The sequence below is a fragment of the Puma concolor genome, chromosome C2, assembly GCF_028749965.1.
Source record: "Puma concolor isolate L17-30 chromosome C2, mPumCon1.1.hap2, whole genome shotgun sequence".
NCBI lineage: Eukaryota > Metazoa > Chordata > Mammalia > Carnivora > Felidae > Puma > Puma concolor.
The window spans coordinates 2,297,985-2,315,999 of NC_141675.1; the positions used below are offsets into that span (position 1 = coordinate 2,297,985).

Sequence of the window (18,015 nt, forward strand, 5' to 3'; positions counted from 1 at the left end):
CACTCCAAAGTGCTTCGCACCGATCCCTGTGGGTCAGGAGTCAATCATGGGCAGCCACAGATGGCCAGTGTTTTAGAAACAAAAGCTTCCCAAGTGTGACCATGCTTCTCAAATGGCAGCGACGCCCAGTTTTGGGTGCAGGAAGGTAAGGAGGTGTCCCGCCCCCGAGGGCAAGAGGCAGCACCTCGTAACTCCACACGGATTCCGGAGGGGGTACCTACTAGCTTTGAGCCTGCAAACTGGTCAGTCTATTAACTAAGACCCGATCATTTCGGTCCCGTGTGGAAACCCTGGCTTTACAACCAAATCCACAGAGAAATGCTAACTCAGCAGTTTCCCGTTACCGCCACTCACCAAGAGAAGTTCTCACTCGGGTCCCACGAGCCCCCCACTTACGGGGGCCCCGGGAAGGGCAGATCAGAACACAGATGGGAGACTCAAAGGTAGTGACTACCTGAAGTAACTCATCCCAGGTTTCCGAGAACATTCCTAAGAATTTCCAAGACCCATTTCTTCAAAATAAAGTTCTGTAAGCATTTAAAACCAGTTGTCTTTGGTGTTTAAAGGGTGGTTTGTTGGGTGGTTGGGGGGAGAGGGCGAAGGGAGGAAGGTCAGCACCAAGTTATTCCAAAATAAAAAAAACAACAAAAATGTTTAATTATACAAACCCTTCACCAAAGGACTTAGAACCTAGGGGCAAATAAGAGGCAACTGAATAGGAACTAGGGAAGGACTCAATACCAAATGCTTCAGTAAAAGGCGGTTTTCCAAAACAGGATTTCCTGACGCCTCCTCCCCCTGAAACACAGCAGCCGGGAGGCAGCAGTTGGAAGCTACTTTCCAATCTTTGGATCCTTTATTGCATGCGGTTCTCCTTTATGAGTTTTTCCCCACATTGGTCATTCAGAAACCCTGCTCTAACGCGACGGGGAAGACCTAGGGTCCCCTGAAAGTGGCACACGTCCAGGAGACCATTGATTGGCTCGCTACGCTGCCCCCGGCACCCTGTCTTCCTCCGGGAGGAAGAAAACACATTTCTGCACATGTTAGCTCTTCCTGTTCGTTTAAAACTACGTCCATATTGCAAGGGTAATTTTCTCGTACATACGGGGACAGACGCTGACCCGTCAGTCCTTCTGTTTCGACAAGAGGTGTCCCCGTGAGCCCATCGTCAGAGACCACCTCTTCCTCCCGAGGTGTGCCACTCTGGAATTTGGCTCCTACTCAGTATTTGGGGGAATGCAGGGACCCAGGTGGGTCCTCACAAGCAGAACGTCAGCTATACCTACTTCCCACCTGAAAGACAGATAATGCCCAGACGCACAAGGCTCTGTACCCGAGTCCGGCTTACAACAATCCAACCCTGTAAAGTGACGGACGCCATCCCACAGTTCTGCAGCGGGAGCCTGGCTTAAGTGTTCATTCTTTGGTACCGAGAGAGGTTTCACAAAAGGCATTGCATCCTACGTGTTGGGTTGGGGCAATTTGGTTTACAAATCCTTTACATTCAAAGGCCTTTGGGGGAAAAAAAAAATCCACGTGAACCACGAGGTCCTACTGCGTGGCTCGGAAGCAGACCGCTCTGCAAAAGCGACCCGGGCAGAGGGTGCGGGGGTGAGCTGTTCCCGTCTGACTTTCAAACATTCTATTTCCCTGAACTTCCAAAGCAGGAAAAAAATTGTGCTTTTAAAGTAAAAGGTCGTTTCTTTGCCTACTCTTCTTAGGAAAAGAAACACCTCGCATTAACAGAACGACATTCAAGCCGGGGTCGGGGACTGACCTCCACCCTCCCTCAGAGTGCCGGGGTAGCCTGTTTCTTTCTCATGCTCTAGGTGGACTACCTCGGCACTCGCCTGCCCGCCCGCACACAAGTCAGCCGGTCAGGCAGGCCGGATACCCTCTTTTCTGAGAACGAGGTTGATTTTCTTCTTCCTTCCACTGAACTTTATAACCAACAGCAAACTAAGAGTACTTAACTTTTGAGAATACTTTTAATCCAAAATCCTAAGCTACATCTATTTTTTAGAAACCAAAGCGTGAGAAGAAAAGTTTCTTCGGGTGGTGGTATATCACCCGCAGCTTTACTATTCTGGCGTAAGATGACTCGGACCCACAAACACGCAGGTGTACCCAACGTCCCTTAAAGGAAACAAGGATCACATATCCTAAAATATGAATAGAACAGTCTGCTTTTCTTGGCTAGCAAGCCACAGACACAGCCACATTTTCTAGGAATAAGAAAAGATGCTGAACAGGATGATAAACACACTGAGGTATAAAAGGAGAACACAGAAAAGTTCTCTGTTGCAGCATTTAAAAAAAAAAACACACACAAAAAAAAAAAAAAATCAAAAAAAGTTTCCCAAAAAGATCAAGATCACACAACACAATCTAATCCCCAAAACACAGTATTCTCCAGAACACAAATACTCTATAATTAAGCATTTTTAAATCTTATTTTTCCACGTTTTATAGTTTTTCATTTTTTTTTTTTTACTTAGTTTTTTCATGTTTCCTTGGCTCAATCTACAGAATACACCCCCACCACACACATCCAGTGCCCCCCACCCAGCCACAGAGACGCCAGGCTTGTGCATATCACGCCCCACGGAGGGTCAGAGGGAAACGTGAACTCCACTGAGTGAGGGTGGGGAGGAGGGCAGAGGGCCTGCTGGGGAAGGAAATGCAAAGATTCATGAGGTAGATAGAAATCATCACGTCACAGGCTCAATCCCTGCAGAAAAGAGAAGTACATTCATCTGTAAAAAAAATAAAGATGAGGTAGGACTTAAGCAATGTTGTACTCTTCTTGTTCTCTTTCAACAAAAGAAAAAAAGAAATTTCCCTGAGACTGTTTCTTCTTTGAAATTCCAACGGAGACAGAGGGAGACGCGCACACCCCAACACAGAAGCCCAGAGAGCGGGATTAGAAGATGAGGATCCGATTGTTGCCAAAGTCCACCACCACGATCATCCCGTCGGGGGTGACGGCGATGCCGGAGGGGCGGTCCATCTGCCCGAAGCCGCTGCCCTGGGCGCCAAACTTGCACAGGAAGCTGCCGTTGGACTCGAACATCTGCACCCGGTGGTTCCTGGAGTCGGCCACGATGATGCGCCCCTCCTGGTCCACGGCCACACCCTGCGGGCGCAGGAACTGCCCGTTGCCCGTGCCCTCGGAGCCCAGGAAGCGCGCGGACTGGCAGTCGGGGTGGATGACCAGGAGCCGGTGGTTGTTGAAGTCGGTCACCACCAAGTGGCCCTCGTGGTTGAAGGCCACGCCCCGGGGGGAGTCAAAGTGCTTCCAGAGAGCCCCCTCGAAGCCGTACTTATTCAGGAAGACGCCGTCGGGCCCAAACAGCTGGATCCGGTGGTTCCGGGTGTCTGAGACCAGGATCTTGCCCTCCGCGTTCACCGCCACGTCCCAAGGGTAGTTGAACTGCCCGTTCTTGGTTCCCTTCTCGCCGAACTTGAGCAGGAACTGGCCCTCGAACGTGAAGACCTGAATGCGATGATTGTCCTTGTCGGCCACCACGATCCTGCGGGAGGCGTCGCAGGCCACGCCGGCCGGCCGGTCGAACTGCCCGGGCCGGGAGCCCAGGGTGCCGAACTTGTGGTGGAAGGCCCCGCACGGCTTGAACACCTGGATGCGGTTGTTGCTGCGGTCGGCCACGACGATGTAGCCCTCCTTGTCCACGCTCACGCCCCAGGGGCGGCACAGCTTGCCGTCGCCGTCGCCCTCGCTGCCGAAGCTCAGGCCCGGGAGCCCGATGCCCACGTAGCTGCGGCCCGACTTGACCACCACCTTGAAGGGGCTGTTCTCGATGTGCTGGTTGCACATGGTGACCGACACGAGGTGCTCGCCCTCCAGCTGCGGCCGGTAGCTCACCACGTACGTCCCGTTCTGCTGGTCGCTCACCTCGGCACCGAACAGGTTGCCGTCGGGGCCCAGGACCACGGCCGACATCAGGTCGCCCCCCGAGAGGCGAGGCTCCCCGTCGTGGTCGTAGCCGACGACGGTGAAGGAGGCCACCTTGCCCTGGAGCGCCCTCTTGAGGCCGTCGCCCGTGGCCTTGGTGAGGGGCGCGAAGGCCCCGCTGCTGACGAAGCCGAAGGACTTGATGGCCAGGTACAGGGCCTGGTCCGGGGGCGTGAACATGACCCGGTCGTCCTCCTGGGGCTGCAGGAAGCCGCGCACGGTCTTCAGCTCCTGCACCTGGGCCAGCATGCGGTCCCGGGCCAGCAGGACGTCCAGCGCCCGCCCCTCCTCCAGGACCTGCTGCACAGCGCTGATGGTGCTCTCCAGCTTGTTGAGGCTCTGCCGCAGCTTCTCCACCTGCAGGTACAGTGACTTGGCTTTCACCTGGCGGATCTTCTCCACCTGCAGGGACAGAGCATGGAGGCTTTGAGGCAGGCAAGGGAGCGAGACGCACGGCCCGGCACCGGTCACTCAGACCCACGGCTGGCCTGTGCTCTTCAGAAACGGCCAAACTCCCAGGACAGAGGGAGGCCGAGGAACTGTCCCAGATCACGAGAGAGGACTGAAAACGGGACTACGGCTTGCAGTGCAGGATCCTGGACCGGGGGGTGCGGGGGGGTGGCACCCGGGTGGCTTAGTCCGTTAAACATCCGACTCTCGATTCTGGCTCAGGCCATGATCTCAGGGGTCGTGGGACCAAGCTAGGGCTTGAGGGCTCAGGCTAGGCATGGAGCCTGCTCGAGATCCTCGCTCCCTTCCCCTGTCCCGCCCGGCTCCCTCCACCCGTGTGTGCTCTCTCTCTCTCTCTCAAACAAAAACAAAAAGACCCCACAGAACAGTGCTGGTGCACACGGAGCAGGGACCAGGGGATCAGATACTAGCATGGTTCCAAGGTTGAACTTCCTGATTTTGAGTAACTGTGATGATGTAGGAGAATGCCCTTGCTCAGAGGAAATAAACACAGAAGTGTTTGAGGGTAAAGAGGCATCCTGTCCACAACATGCCAACTGGCTCTCGCTCGAATCACATACAGAGTGCACACGTAGAATGGCGAGAATGGGTCAAAATGTAAAGTGATCAGTAAATCTGGGAAAAGGACATATGGAGTTCTCTCATTATTCCTGTAATAATAAAATCAAAATCAAAAGCGAAGAAGAGCCACAAAACAAATGCTTACGGAGCACCTGCTTTGTGCCAGGCACTGGGGGTGCATAATGACCAACAGAGAGTAAGGTCTTTGTCCTCAGCAGCAGGACCTCCCAGTGGACACAAGGCCAGTCTCGCACTCCCGAAGGGCTGAATTTTCAGTGCAGCCACAGAGCCTGCAATCTCTTCAAAGATTTCTCCCTCTCTCTACGGCCCCTGCCCCTGAGAGGAAGAAGGACTGTATGTGGAGGGAGTGAAGGGATTTGTTGAGAACCTAATTCAAGATTACAACCTGTACCCCCTTGCCCGGCCACACATCCCATCTCCACGGTTTTCTGCCTCCACAGAAAGGCCCTACACCCCAAATTTGGAGATAAGTCTTTGGAAACCACTGGCCTGCATTTCCAAAGGAGCCCTTTAAATCCAAATTGCTGTGATCTACAAACCTGAAATCAGACCTGCCCCAAATAATCCCTGCTTCTGAGGGTCTCAAGCCACTCTACTTGGGAGCGTGGGGTTCACTCTGACCAATGAAAGAGAGCCACTTCTCCATGTTTCTGCATCAGATCAGTAAAAGTCCTCCAATTTAAAGTGATTTCCCCTGTGATGGGAATAAAGGTGCCACCCAGCTGGCTCGTGCCATTTTGCAGACAGAATCACGACTTCTGAGAGCTCTGCTGATGACAATACCACAGAAAGACTATTTCAGAATAAGGGTCTCCTGCTGGGGGGGCCTGGATTTCAGTCCGATCTTCCCTTGGTGGGGGCAATGATGTGATTTTTGACCCATTCATGATTTTCCATCTGTCGGCTCTGGGAGCAGGACATGTGTGGGGACAGATCAAAGAGCAGCTTTCTCCTTTGTTTTTGCACTGGGCCAAACCTCTGGCCTTTGGTTTGGTGCTCTCAACGAGGTGGCTGCAGCTAATCCCACAAGGTAGCCGAACCCCCTGGAAATGTGTAAGCCACAGGCATGAAAAAACATCTAGATACACAAAACCGGGTCACCTGGCACTCAAATCCCTTCAGTAATGCATGATGCAAGAAAATGAGATGTTGTATAACAAAGACGTATCCGAGCACAGACAGGCAGGAAAGCTTTGCTGGGAGGGGCGGAAAGGCAGTAATTAGTAAAAGAGAGTGGAACTCCCACAAAATCTGGAGGGCGAGGCATAATAATAAAAAGCAAAGACAAATGGGACTTAGGTACCTGTGTTCCGAACGAGTGAGCTTGTTTCAGAGGTTATCGGAGAATGAGTTTTTAGAAATGAGGTAGAAAGAAAGTATATTGCGAAAAGAGACTGACTCTTCTTCCAAATTTGCTTCTCCAAGACTAAAAACTTGCTTTCCAAGCCCCCTGAAAGAGAACTGCCTTTAGGGAGAGGGCAGGAGTCGGCCTCACAGGAGGGAGGGTACCTAAGGTGAGATGCGCAGAGAAACTCCTTCGCACAAAGGCCTTTTCATCAGCAAATCCTGAAGAGCAAGTTTGTGGCAGAGTTCCCCAGAGAGCTCTCAGGTTGCACAAAGCGGGCCCCTTTCAGTTATAATTAACAGTCGTGGGTGGCATGACCTGGCAGACCATGGGGGCACGTGAGTGTCTGAAAACCATGTCAGGCCCACAAAGGTGCCTCCATAAAATATGTGCTGAATAAAATCTTGAGACTTCTTCTACCCAAGGATTCTTCACTTCTCATCAAAAGGCAACTGAGTCCTATTTCCTGAGAAGCCAACAGAGGCAGAAAGCAATTGGCTGTGAGCTAACTAAATGGAAAACGCCACGCACAACTCCAACGCAGCCTTGCAGAACATTTTAGGGCACAGTGACTGGTGAGGATCACTTTCAGAAACTGAGATCCCATCTCTACCTTCACATAGTTTAGATGATTAAAACGAGCACGCACACACCTAAGTGCACCCTTTCTACTCAGCAACGTGTATGGTCTCATTCATGTATTAAGAGACCGTGATTACGGCTGAACTGGCTTGAAGTTCAGACCCCTTCACAGGCAACAGATTCTCTCCTCTTCCGAGGGCAGAGGGAAGATCAGAGAAGACAATGTTGGCATGAAGACTTGGGTGGGGAGACGGCTCCTTCCAGCTGATTTCATCTAAAGAGCGGGCACACGCGTGTTGCCCTCCCAAGTGGGAGACAGGGGGTCAGTTAGTACAACTAGGCAGGACCCCGAGATTAAGGATGCTTCCCACCTGCTTGCTTTCGTAACATTCTCGACCGTGTCCCCTTCTCTCGGTCACCTTTTGAGGATACCCAACCACCTCTGTGGAGAACCTCCTGGCTTCCAGCTGGGGTCTGGAAGCGAGCAGACGCTCAAATCCTCATGGGTTCTCTGCAGCTCACTGAAAACCCACCGGCCGCGGAGGCCGGGGCAGGGGTGCACGAGCTCCCCTTACCTTCCACAGCAGCTCACACTCCCGTTCCTCCAGGGCCTTCTTGTGCCGCGCAGTCACGGCTTTGACCTCCGACTGTACCACCTTGGCCTTCATCTCCACCTGTTCCGCCACCGTCTGGGCCTGCTCGATGCTCAGCTGGAAAAACAAGAACAAGCTCACGGCGTTAGGAGGACCTCCGCTGCTCCGTGCAAGTCACAGACCCGAAAAGCTCACAGCCTGGGCCCCGGGACCACTCGGCCCGCTTCCCTGGAAAGAAAGCAGGCACGCAGGAAGAGAGTGCACCTGTCCGACATGGAACCGAGGGAGGTGCGGGCAAGCGCCGGACTTCCTCGTATGGGAAACGGCACCTACACAGCGGACGTCAGGACCGTTAAGAGCTACTCTGACACCGGGAGCCCAGGGTAGCGGGGCCCCGGCCGAAAACCGGGAAGGAGGATCGGACGTGAAATGTGCCACTCCCCACAGACTCTCTGGCCTTACTGGCCACCAGGGAAGACCCCGCAGGCCGGCACAGCCCTCAGGCGAAGGTGTGGGGGAGCTGCAGGCCTCCCGTTGCTGTCAAAGCATTAGCAGCTCAGCTCATTCCAGCCAGCACCAGCCCCAAGTGACCCAGGGGACTGTCTGCTCTGCCAGAGAAACCGTGCGCGCCCTGTGGCCAAGTCAGCTCGCCAGACCGTCTCCGCACCACCGTGTGCCCCACCCTGTACCAGCAGCCCTAGTAAAGCAGCCAGTTTAATCAGACGTATTATTGTTCATAAAAAATTAATCAAGACAGAAGGCCCAGTGTTTTCATTAATATTACATGATGTGTCTTGAAAAGCCACAAGGATCTCTTTGAGATACTGAGGTATGAAATCAGGGATTCCAAACCGCTGACGGTGCTCAACAGGTCTTAGGGTGGGTGTCCCAAATTAGGAGGGGCCTAGAGGAGCACCAAGGGTTTGGAGCCTGGTCTGGGATCAGGAACCAACCACGGGCGCACCCTGGACCAAGGGGTTCCGGCACGTGGAGGATACAACTGAGGCAGTCTTGGGCAAAGCAGGCTGGAGTCATCCTAGGAGTCGGGTACCCCAGTTTCAGACCCCAGCTCCACGTTCCAGTAGTTGCAAGGCCTCGGACAAGGGTCCGGCCTTCTGCAGCCTGGGCGAAGGGGAGGGAAAGGCAGGAAAATCCACAGAGGGAGCTCAGCACAGCCCCTGGCCGAGTAGGACATCGTGTTTACCTTATCAACAGCGCTCTGCAGATCAACACTTGCAGCGGAACCTCAAGCATGCTTCCCCTTCATCCCATGGACCTCCCGGCTTACAGGCACAGTCCTGCACCTAGGCCCACGCACACTTCCTGCCCAATTTTGTTTTTAAATTGTGGTAATAGACGTAGGCCATAAAATGCAGTGGTATTTAGCACCTTCCGAGTTATGTTCAGCATCACAGCCATCTAGCCCCGCACATTTCCACACCCACTAGGCAGTCTTCCACCTCCCTTCTCCCCACGGCGCCCATACGCTGCTGTCTCCACACCGCTGTCTCTTCTGGATGGTTCACATAAATGGAACCCAACAACACATATGAGCACCCTTATTTGTAGGACTATGCTTCCCTTTAAACAGTTGCTTACAACAGGGAATCCCCCCGTTAACGCTCTCAGTCTAGGTGACGCGCCAATGGCATGAAAGTCACACTCACATCGCAACTGCCTCCAAAGCACCCTTGCTTGACGTGGCTGACTGCTCATGGCATCCTCTGCCCCGATCCCTGTGAGGCCTAACAATCCACTGAGCTGATCAGAGGTGGCACTCGGGCAGATCTGGAATGCTCAGAGACTATCCATGGCTTGGAATGCAGTCTCTTCCAAATTCAGCCTACATTTTACAACTCAGCTCAGATGCCACTTCCTTCCTGAAACTGGCAGTGAACGACCCCTTCCCGTGTTTCTGTTCCACCTTTCCTACCTAAGTGTCATTGCATTGCATATCAAACGAAACGCGGGGCTAGTTACACAGTCCATGATATGTTTTACCCGTGCTAATGTCTGCGGCCATGGCCATTATTTTAACAAAGCACTAGGTAAGTATATTGGGTTCAATACTGTCTCCCCCAGGGGCACCTGGGCGCTCAGTTGGTTAAGCATCCAACTTCGGCTCAGGTCATGATCTCGTGGTTTGTGAGTTCAAGCCGGAGGTCAGGCTCTCTGCTGTCAGTGTGAAGTCCACCTCTACCCCACCCCCTGTGCCCCACCCCTGCTTGCATGCTGTCTCTTGCTCTCAAAAATAAATCACTATTAGGGGTGCCTCGGCAGCTCAGTTGGTTAAGCATCCGACTTAGGCTCAGGTCATGACCTCACAGTTTGTGAGTTCGAGCCCCGTGTCCGGCTCGGTGCTGACAGCTCAGAGCCTGGAGCCTGCTTCGGATTCTGTGTCTCCCTTTCTCTCTGCCCCTCCCCTGCTCGTTTGCTCTCTCCCTCTCTCCCTCCCTCCCTCTCTCTCGGGGAGCCTGGGTGGCTGAGTTGGTTAAGCCTGACTTCAGCTCAGGTCATGAATTTCATGGCTCCTGAGTTCGAGGATCTGTGCTGACAGCTCAGAGCCTGGAGCCTGCTTCAGATTCTGTGTCTCCCCCTCTCTCTGTCCCTCTCCTGCTCACACTCTATGTCTCTCCGTCTCTCAATAATAAGTAAATGTGAAAGATCAAAAAAGGTTTAAAAAATATAAATCAATATTTAAAAAAATATATTGCGTCCCCCAATTTCAGGCTGACGAGTTACGATGCGGTCATGTTGGACTAGAGGGAGTCCCAAATCCAATGAGGGAGCATCACATAAGGCCATGTGAAGACACAGACACGCAGGGAAAGACCACATGACAACAGGGACAGGAATTAGGAGCCGTGCAGGTACAAGCCAAGGGAAACCAAGCAGTGCTGGTGACTACCAGAAGCTTGGAGAAGGCCAGGAGTGGCTCTTCCCTAAAGCCTTCAGAGCACAGCCACGCTGACACCTTGATTTCGGACTCCTAGACCCCAGAATCCTGCATGAACAAATTCCTATTTTAAGTCACCAGTTTATGGCAATTTCTTATAGCAGCCCTAGGAAACAGCAGCCAACAAACTGAAGCAGATGGAAATATCCAAATTACCGAACGATCAAAATTTAGACCGATCAATCACTGAATGCATACACACAGGTATCCTAAATGCGCGAGGTCGATTTCAAAGGTCTCAGGCGGTCAGGATGGATTCAGAAAATGGGAAACCTCACCAGACTTTTTTAAACGGAGATGATTTAGTGTAGAGAATCTAGTTAAACAGGAAGTGGAGAACCGTCAGGGCAAAGGGCATATGGAGGCCGAGAGGCAGACCGCAACTGGTAAGCGGCCACCACCCCCGGGCCAGGAGGACACAGAGAAGAGACGCGGTTACAAGCAGGGACCAGGGGCCACGCCCAGCTCATTCTGGGAGTGGCAAAAGCTGGAAACTGTAACTAAGCTCTGCTGCCAGGGCGAAGAAATGCTGCTACGAGCAGGAAGGCAAATGGAAGAAGGAAGTCCCTTTTCCCGACTTCCGGACACGTGGTTTGCAGGGCCACAGCCCAGCACCACACGGCACAAGTGCGAAGGGGTCAGATTCCGCGCAGAGTATACCTTAGTAACCCACACACCCTGTTTTCAGACGCGTTAGCTGGCGTCCCAGTCAATACATGACCGAGGCAACCAAGCCTTTGCCCATAGATTTCTTAGCTTCCTCAACGGAAAGCAGAGGCGGCAAGCTGCTATTTATACCAACGCCGTGTCATATACCGACTGATTCTCCATAAAAACCACAGGAAATGGAAGTAACGGGCTTACGTTCCCGCAGGACAAGAACCTCCTGCAGGACAGAGCAAGGACCACCCTCTTTGGCTACGAGTGTCTATTCGCCTCTCTCCCTACTGTCTCCCAGCCAGGCCTGCTCCCTGCCAGGTCCCTAGCAGGCCCTCGGGTCTCGATTTCCCTTCTATGACAAGGACGGTTTCTTCTATTTTTCAATCAGGTAGAAGGGGTTCAAAGCTCTTACTGTAACTTGAGCGATCCCCAAGTGCGCAAGGATAGGCTCATTCCCTGGGTTGAGAGTCATAAAAGCCCTACGTGCAGAGACAAAATATAGCGTCCTTTTCCTAATCATAGAAAGTCCGGTCAAGCACTGCATTCCAAGATGTGCAGACCAGGACCTGCTGAACTAGTTTCCATTATCTAAACAGGGCATTTGAAGGAAACAAGGGGCAGGTGGGAGGGGGAAAATGACAGTGGGTAAAAGGGCTGGGTAAATTTCAAAAACAGAAACATTCAATTTACAATAAAGAAGGGAAAACAAAAATTACCCAACAAGCATGCAGCTAGAGAAGGAGGTTATTTTTGTCTTTTTTCTTTTTTTTTTAAATTTATTTTTGAAAGAAAGAGAACAGCGCGTGCACAAGCAGGGGAGGGGCAGAGAGAGGGAGACAGAGGATCTGAAGCAGGCTCTGAGCAGACAGCATAGAGACTGACGTGGGGCTCAAACTCACCAACCATGAGATCGTGACCTGACCTGAAGTTGCATGCTCAACCAGCCGAGCCACCCAGGCACCCCAGAAAAATGTTATCCTTTTTAATCTTTTAAAATGTTTATTTGTTTTTGAGAGAGAGAGAGAGAGAGAGAGAGAGAGAGGGAGAGAGAGGGAGAGAGACAGAGAGAGACAGAGAGACAGAGAGAGGGAGGGAGGGAGGCAGGGAGGGAGACACAGAATCTGAAGTAGGCTTCAAGCACTGAGCTGTCAGCACAGAGCCCAACGCAGGGCTGGAACCAATGAACGATGAAGTAACGACCTGAGCCAAAGTTGGATGCTCAACTGACAGAGCTGCCCAGGCGCCCCTCATGTTATCTCTTAAACCTTTTCATTTTGAGAGACAGAGAGAGAGAGAGAATGAGTGCTCAGAACCATGTGTGAGCGAAGGAGGGGCAAAGAGAGGGAGAGAGACAATCCCAACCAGGCTTGATCTCATGGGACCTGAGCCAGATGTGTAACTGACTGAGCCACGCAGGCACCCCAATGTTGTCATTTAGAGCTGGCAGGTTCAGTCTAACATCTGAAAGCTGAGGGTCTCCATCTGGGTAGGCAAATCAGTGTGCCAGCCGAGTGCTGGTCACTCAGTGTGGAGGCCAACTGGGTTTCTGAGGGAAGAGTACAGAAAGCGATTAATGATGTCTGTTAGGGGAAATAGGGGTGGCCAGGTGACTGGTATCATTAGTGTCCCAACAGGCAGAAGAATACCAGAGAATGCCAATGTCACCTGCAAACTCACAGAGCAGAAAACTGGACATGGGAGATACCGTAGTTCACTCTAAAATGTAATTTTATCACATTTAATACTTTGAAACTAAGACTTATCTTGGGGCGCCTGGGTGGCTCAGTCGGTTAAGCGTCCGACTTCAGCTCAGGTCACGATCTCGCGGTCCGCGAGTTTGAGCCCGGCGTCGGGCTCTGGGCTGATGGCTCAGAGCCTGGAGCCTGCTTCCGATTCTGTGTCTCCCTCTCTCTCTGTCCCTCCCCTGTTCATGCGCTCTCTCTGTCTCAAAAATAAATAAACGTTAAAAAAAATAAAATTAAAGTTTAAAAAAAAAAAGAAACTAAGACTCATCTTAAAACTGTCAGTGGGGCTTTCCCTTTGTGAGGTACATCTAAAATAAATGTGTATATTACAATCAATGGCATCTTAAGCGCGATAAATACATTAATTGAAAAATCAAGGCTCCCTTTACGAGAGCAACTTGTGTCTTGATCCTGATTACAGACATCTCTCCCACCCCAGGGGAATCAGTGCACCTTATGAACCCCTCTAATTACATAAGTGACCAAAAAGTTTTACTTCCAGGAAGAGTCAAAGTTAAAGTAATAAAAGGTTTTAAAAAGCCCTAAAAATTGAGTGATCAGTCTTAAAACATCGATGAGGTACACTACAGACATCTTTCATGCTTCCTTCGTTGTAGATAACTCTAGACCCTTTGTCAGAGTTAATTCTCTATACAGGATTAAATAGAATTAATTGAAGGATTTGCTTCTGGGTGTTTTTTTTTCTGGAACTAAGTGTCTCAAGCTAAATGAAAACAAGTAGTGAGTCTCTCAGAGTTTTATCTCAGGAACCGTGGTTCACAGTCAACTGTACATCCAATACTTGTAATTTAATAATGGGTAAACGTGCCTGTTTGAAGAAAGGGAACGGAGCTCTTAAAAGTCTTTTATAAACAAAAGCTGCTAAGAAGGAAATGAAAACACACCAGTCCCAAGTTGTACGGAGTGCAGATATATTGGGAACGGTCATGGATACTCATGCAAAGGTAAGGTTGGTAAGAACTTAAATCTGACTGCAGATTTGGCGGTAGCATCCTTTACTTATGGGATGTGTTCGTGCTCGTTCATTTAGGCCAGAGGAAGTTTCCAATCACAGTGCCTCCAGGTGCAGTGCCCAAGGAGGAATGAAGGATGCCAGGTCGATCAAGGGCCCTTGCCCGCAATTTTACAAATGGAGGTTCCAACCTCTCCCCAACAGGGAGAAAGAAGAGAGGAAAAGGAAAACTCTCCCCCTGAGGATAGCTTGCTGCAATGCCGCAAGACTGGAAGGCATCTCCGTGTATGCCCACCACGTTCAACAGCAAGGACGAGGCCACCATGGAGAGAGGCAGAGCTAAGAGACCGAGTGCTGGCACCAAGGTCTGAGTCCCTGGACACCTGAAGCCTGATCCATCCGTGTTCCACCCGGTCCCCTGAGACTATTCATCTCCTTTCATTCAACTGCAACCAAGGATCCTCATGAAGACAGCCTGGGAAAAATGTCAATTAGGTCACGGTGCACTCGAGTCCCTCACATTTGTGTACACTGAGTACACAAGGCGGGGACACAGCTGCCTCCCCAATGAGAGGTGACCATCAGTTTTGGACTCAAACTGCAATCCCCCCACTCATTGCCACTGTGACTTCTGGGGGGGTTGCTTAGTCGCTTTCAAGCACAATTTTCTCTCTGCCAAATGGAACAAACACCCAAACCTCGCATACTGGAGCAAGTGCCTGTTCCAGTGCCTAAAACAGAGTAGAGCTCAGGAAACAGGGACAGTTCATTTGAAATTTTTCTTTTAATGTCTATTTGTTTTTGAGAGAGACAGAGTGCAAGCTGGGGAGGGGCAGAGACAGGGAGACACAGAATCCTGAGCCGACACCAGGCTCTGAGCTGTCAGCACAGAGCCCGACACGGGGCTTGAACTCAATAACCATGAGATCATGACCTGCGCTGAAGCCGAACACTTAACCGACTGAGCCACCCAGGCGCCCCAGGACTGTTCATTCTTATTGGTGAAAAGACAAGGCCTATGGCTGAGGAGATCTGGGATCTTAAGCATAACGACTAAATTTTGTTCTTCCATTTCCAGATCTGTAACAGGAAAAAATGTTTCTTTCATCTACTTTCTGCCTTAGTTTGCATAAATTAATATAAAACAGTAGCCATCCTCAGCATTCCTTGGGATAGACTTTCCATAGCGGCAGATAGGAATGCTGCAGGGTGCACGGTCTATTAAAGTGATCAGACAAAACAGAAGTCAGGGAACCAAGGTAGTCCAGAAAGTCTGGATTAACTTACATTTATCTTCACTTGTGCAATTTAAGAAAGTCATGCTTAGTCATCAAGCTCAGTCCTTCTAATTTTTGTGCTAAATGGTGCGGTATTTATCACTGTAGTTTAACACGAAGAGCGTTTACCCTTTCAACCAGGTAGGCAACTCAAGTCCAATAAAGGAACTCAGGAAAAGGGTAGGGCAAAGATAGCCAGTGTGCACAACACCCACTTGACTCTTATCACTACTACTCACTAATACTAGTTATCAGATGAAGAGTAACAGAAGCTCTAGCGAACTTGAATCAAAACGCCCCTGCAAATGGCTAAAATTAACAGCCCAGGACATAACAGATGTTGGCGAGGATGCAGAGAAAGGGGAACCCTCTTGCACTGTTTGGTGGAAACGCAAAATGGTGCAGCCGCTCTGGAAAAGTGTGGAGGTTCCTGAAAAAAATTAAAAATAGAACTAACCTGTCATCCAGCAATTGCACTGCTAGGAATTTACCCAAAGGATACAGAAACACTGATTCAAGGAAATATATGCACCCTGGTGTTATACGTAGCAGCATTATCAATGATAGCCAAACTATGAAAAGAGTCCAAATGTCCATCGACCGATGAACGAATAAAGAAGATGTGGTGTGTGTGTGTGTGTGTGTGTGTGTGTATATACACACACACACACACATATAGTATATATACATATACATATAGTACTCAGCCATAAAGAAGAATGAAATCTTGCCATGGATGGAGTTAGAGTCTATTATGCTAAGTGAAATAAGTCAGAGAAAGGCAAACACTATATGATTTCACTCATGTGTGGAATTTAAGGAACAAAACAGGTGAACATGTGGCAGGGGGAAAGAGAAGCCAACCATAAAACAGACTCTGAATTATAGAGAACTGAGGTTTGCTGGGGGGAAGGTGGGTGGGGAGGCTAGATTAAATGGGTGATGGGTATTAAGAAGGGCACTTGTGATGAGCACTGGATGTTGTATGTTAAGTGACGAATCACTAAATCCTAAACCTGAAACTAATATTACACTGTATGTTAACTAACTGGAATTTAAATAAACACTTGGAAGGAAAAACGCCCTGGCGAATGAAGCAGTCAAAAGACTGGATTTTGACCAATTGAGAAATGCCATGCAGCCTTCTAGGAAATCTCTATAAAAGGTGGGAGCATGCCTGTTTCCTTTCAATTGTCCAGAATTTAGATGCTATATCGTGAGTTCCAGCAGCCATTTGTAGCCAAAGGTATGAATGTCAACACCTCGGAATGGCAAAGCAAAGCTGAAGGATTCCCCAATGACTATCTGTACCTCTAGAATAACTTTTTGAAACAGGAGAAATTAACGCCTTGCATATTTAAGCTACCACATTTGGGAGCAGAGTGAAGGCCTGTCACTCATGGCTAAATTCATTTCCTCCCGGATTAAAACAAACAAAATCCTAAACTATGACAGAATGGGGTGAATAAATTGCTTGGGACCTGGAAGGCAGGTACTATCACAAGAATTTAAGAAAACACTTGACGGTGATAAACATGTTCCTAACCTTGACATAGTTGTGTTTTCATGGGTGAAATACACGTTGAATATATATGTGTTCATATGCTTTAAATACGTACAGTTCATTAAATATCCATTTCCCTCAATAAAACTGGGGGAAAGAAAACTGCCTCAGTCCCACCATAATCAGCAAAACGCCACTATTCCTATTTTGGCTTATTTCTACTTCCTCCCATAATTTTTTTATGCATCTTTACTTGTTTTGCATAATTTTTCCTGGACCAATTTCAGGGTTTCCTAGTTTTAGTTAACACTGTATTATAATGTGATCCCAAACTCTATGAATGTAAGGGGCTGAAAAACCTTAATTCCTATTGTTGACCTTTCCTACTGGTACAAGCTGCACCTTCAGGAGGTAGGACATGGCCTTGGAGATTCCTATTAAGAGGACGGAGTTCCTTCCATATTTAAAGCTCTGGATATTTTTCAAAACATGCTCTCCCACTCACAAAGATTACGTGTGGTGTACTTACTCCGTCACTTATCCAAAATAGTGCTCTGGTGTCATTATGACTGGTTACTGCTCAGGCTGAATACACTTCTGTACTTTATATGAAGTGGTCAGGCTGTGTCTTTGCAAGGTGTCTGCAGCCCTTTCATTCCTTCACCTGTGTTGTCTCTTTCTTCCTAAAAGTTGTGCCTACTGATTATGATCTTTTCAGAGTAACTATTTCTCTGCCCCGTTTGCTAGTCTGCTGTTCTCCTATTAACATGCATGCATTTTGGGGGCACCTGGCTGGCTCAGTCAGAAGAGCATGTGACTCTTGATCTCAGGGTCGTGAGTTCAAGCCCCATGTTGGGTGTAGAGATTACTTACAAAAAATAAAAACTTTAAAATTATGCATAAGTTTCTTGTATTGCTTCTTTTAAGTGTATTTTTGAGAGAGAGATAGAGAGAGAGAGAGAGAGAGAGAGAGAGCATGCCAGCCAGCAGGGAAGGGGCAGAGAGAGGTAGACAAAATCCCAAGCAGGCTCCATGCTATCAGTGCAGAGCCGGGCACAGGGCTCAATCTTGAACCGTGAGACAGATACAGCCTGAGCTGAAATCAAGAGTCGGACGCTTTACCGACTGAGCCACTCACGCACCCTCCTCGTTTCACTTCTAATATATCTACCTCCAGTTTGCGTTTTCTTTTTTTTTTAATACTTGTCCCCTTCCTTTCCATGTAATAACCCTTACTAGGATTTTATTTTGGTGTTTGCTATCATAATTTAAATCTCTTACAACTATTCCTTACAACTTCTTACTCAGTTTGAGGCTTTAAGTGATTGGCAAAAATAAAGCCTCCTTCCAG

The 18,015-nt window shown here is 49.5% G+C and overlaps 1 protein-coding gene across 1 annotated transcript in view; it reads right to left on the reverse strand.

Moving 5' to 3' along the window:
• Positions 1 to 2,788: 2,788 nt before the first annotated feature.
• Positions 2,789 to 18,015, reverse strand: part of TRIM71 (tripartite motif containing 71) — a 62,570-nt gene continuing 47,343 nt past the window's right edge. The window contains exons 3-4 of the mRNA XM_086720340.1: positions 7,532 to 7,666; positions 2,789 to 4,378 (exon numbers count right to left, since the gene is read on the reverse strand). Of these exons, the coding sequence (XP_086576466.1) occupies positions 2,927 to 4,378; positions 7,532 to 7,666 (1,587 nt within the window). The 3' untranslated portion in view covers positions 2,789 to 2,926. The remainder of the gene's footprint in view (positions 4,379 to 7,531; positions 7,667 to 18,015) is intronic.